The sequence below is a fragment of the Myzus persicae genome, unplaced genomic scaffold (genome assembly GCF_001856785.1).
Source record: "Myzus persicae strain clone G006 unplaced genomic scaffold, MPER_G0061.0, whole genome shotgun sequence".
Lineage (NCBI taxonomy): Eukaryota > Metazoa > Arthropoda > Insecta > Hemiptera > Aphididae > Myzus > Myzus persicae.
Window position 1 is genome coordinate 1 of NW_019102763.1, and position 2,089 is coordinate 2,089.

The 2,089-nt window shown below is 29.7% G+C and overlaps 1 protein-coding gene across 1 annotated transcript; it reads right to left on the reverse strand.

The window, feature by feature from the left end:
• Window positions 1-86: 86 nt before the first annotated feature.
• Window positions 87-2,085, reverse strand: LOC111033088 (esterase SG1-like; the record flags this gene model as incomplete). The annotated part of the gene is made up of 4 exons (XM_022313680.1): window positions 87-1,084; window positions 1,166-1,511; window positions 1,778-1,918; window positions 1,984-2,085. Coding segments are annotated over 4 exons (729 nt in total), but the record flags the coding sequence as incomplete, so codon positions are not given.
• Between the last annotated feature and the right edge of the window lie 4 nt (window positions 2,086-2,089).

A 2,089-nucleotide genomic window follows, 5' to 3' on the forward strand; every position in this document is an offset into this window, starting at 1 on the left:
CTCGATTAAATAATTCTGAAAACATAAAAATATTTATATACTATAAAAATGTATATCATCAGTGCGACTACAATTCTTCATAAGTTCATAATGAACTATGTGTAAAACATTATTATATTTGAAAAATAATCATAACTTACTTCAATGTTAAAATATTTAAAAAAAAAAATAGATATTTTAGTCATCTTTGAGTTTGATCATAATTAGGTCACTTCTCTCGAATCTTAACCACTCTCTTGACCTCTAATATTTTAATTACCAAATTTAACATGAACTTTGGATGTTTATTGGCTCCATAACGCACTTCTTGTAAGACAGAGATATAAAATTCCGTCGATGGCAATCTACTTCAGTATTATGTCAAAAACATTTAGTTTTCCAATAGCCATTTATATTAACCAAATCATAAAATGTAGTGGCATCCTTTAAGTTTATAATTTGTAAGTTTTTACATGCCTGATGTAGAGGATTCTCGAAGAGGTAAGTAGACCACATATTATTAATTTTCAACTAAATCAAATAATTATTTATGTTACGACTATCATAAATCTATATAGAAGTACAGAAGGTATAAATATTAAACGTTTTTACATTGTTTTAAACATGTTGGTTAGAAACGTTCTCTGTTCTCTCCTTATTCTCAAAAATAGTCAAGTCACGTAGCTTAAATTATTTACTGTCCCCGCGAGATTCGAGATGTCGAGATTAGAATGTATATGACAAAATATAAACATAATAAGATGAATGTTTTAATTAAAATGTATGGATATTGTAGTTCAACATTCATTGCAATATTGTTTAATAAATTTATTATGTTTATTCACATTTATAAAATCTAAACTTTATCTAGACATTGTAAATTACACCAATATCGGACAATATATCACCTACACTAAACGTAACTACTTAGTAATTATTTTAGTATTAAAAATAGGAGAGTCAAGTCAGGTAAACAGTGAATGTATTTTGAAATAAGTATAAACCTCTAAAATTACAGGTTTTGAACATTGTTTGTGCGAGTAATAATTTAACACTGCAGCTTTCTCAAAAAATGTCTTATTGCACATATCGTATTGTGTACCTACTGCGGATTACGATATAAAATATAATTTTATTTTTAGTAGATTGAAATAAGATTGTGAATGTAGCACACATTTACACATACCTTTAGACATTGGGGAAATCAAATGGTAATGAACAGAACTTGCACCAGCCGACAAGCCAGTGATAGTGACATTATTGGGATTGCCGCCGAACGCAATGATGTTTTGCTGTATCCATTTCAATGCTGCTACTTGGTCTTTCATACCATTATTGCCAGGCAAAACACTATCGCCGGTGGAGGCAAATCCTAATATACCCAAACGGTAATTTATCGATACATAAACGAAATCGTTGGTGTCCAAAAGATACCGTGGACCATATAATATGCCTTCACCACCAATGAACGCGCCGCCATGTATGTGCACTACTACGTTCATTAAATCACCAAGCGTATTATCTTGTGGAAGCTGTTTAATAAATTAAATTACACTTTTTAATTTGTATTTTTATGTATATTGCGATGCCGTTTTGTGGTAATGGGTTATTTAATAAAATCAGAATATAGATTTAAAAACAATAATAAATAGCAAAATTGATAGGTATACAAGCTCAGATTTTTGCTTATGTAATTTTTAAGTTTTGAGATCATATATTTTCAAAATGCTTTAAATATAGTCATAAAAAGAAACAGCGTATTTAATTTAGGACTAAATAATAATAAACGATTGATTACTTTTGGCGTATAAACGTTGAGATATAAACAATCTTCCTGACCGACAATTTTAAAATTTGATTCATAATCCAGTCCTAAACAAGCACTTCCAGGAATAGTGGCATTCCATACGCCTAACCAAGGTCGTACGGGTTGTGGTTCCTGTAAAAATAATACTCTATATAATTTTAATTGTCTCCGAATATAAAGAAATGTTTTTAACATACTTTAAATCGATTGTTTTGAACTGGAGGACTTGCATATGGTATGCCTAAGAATGAGTAAATTTTTCGACCATTATAGGTGTATTCAAATCCACCTGCAATTTCACCA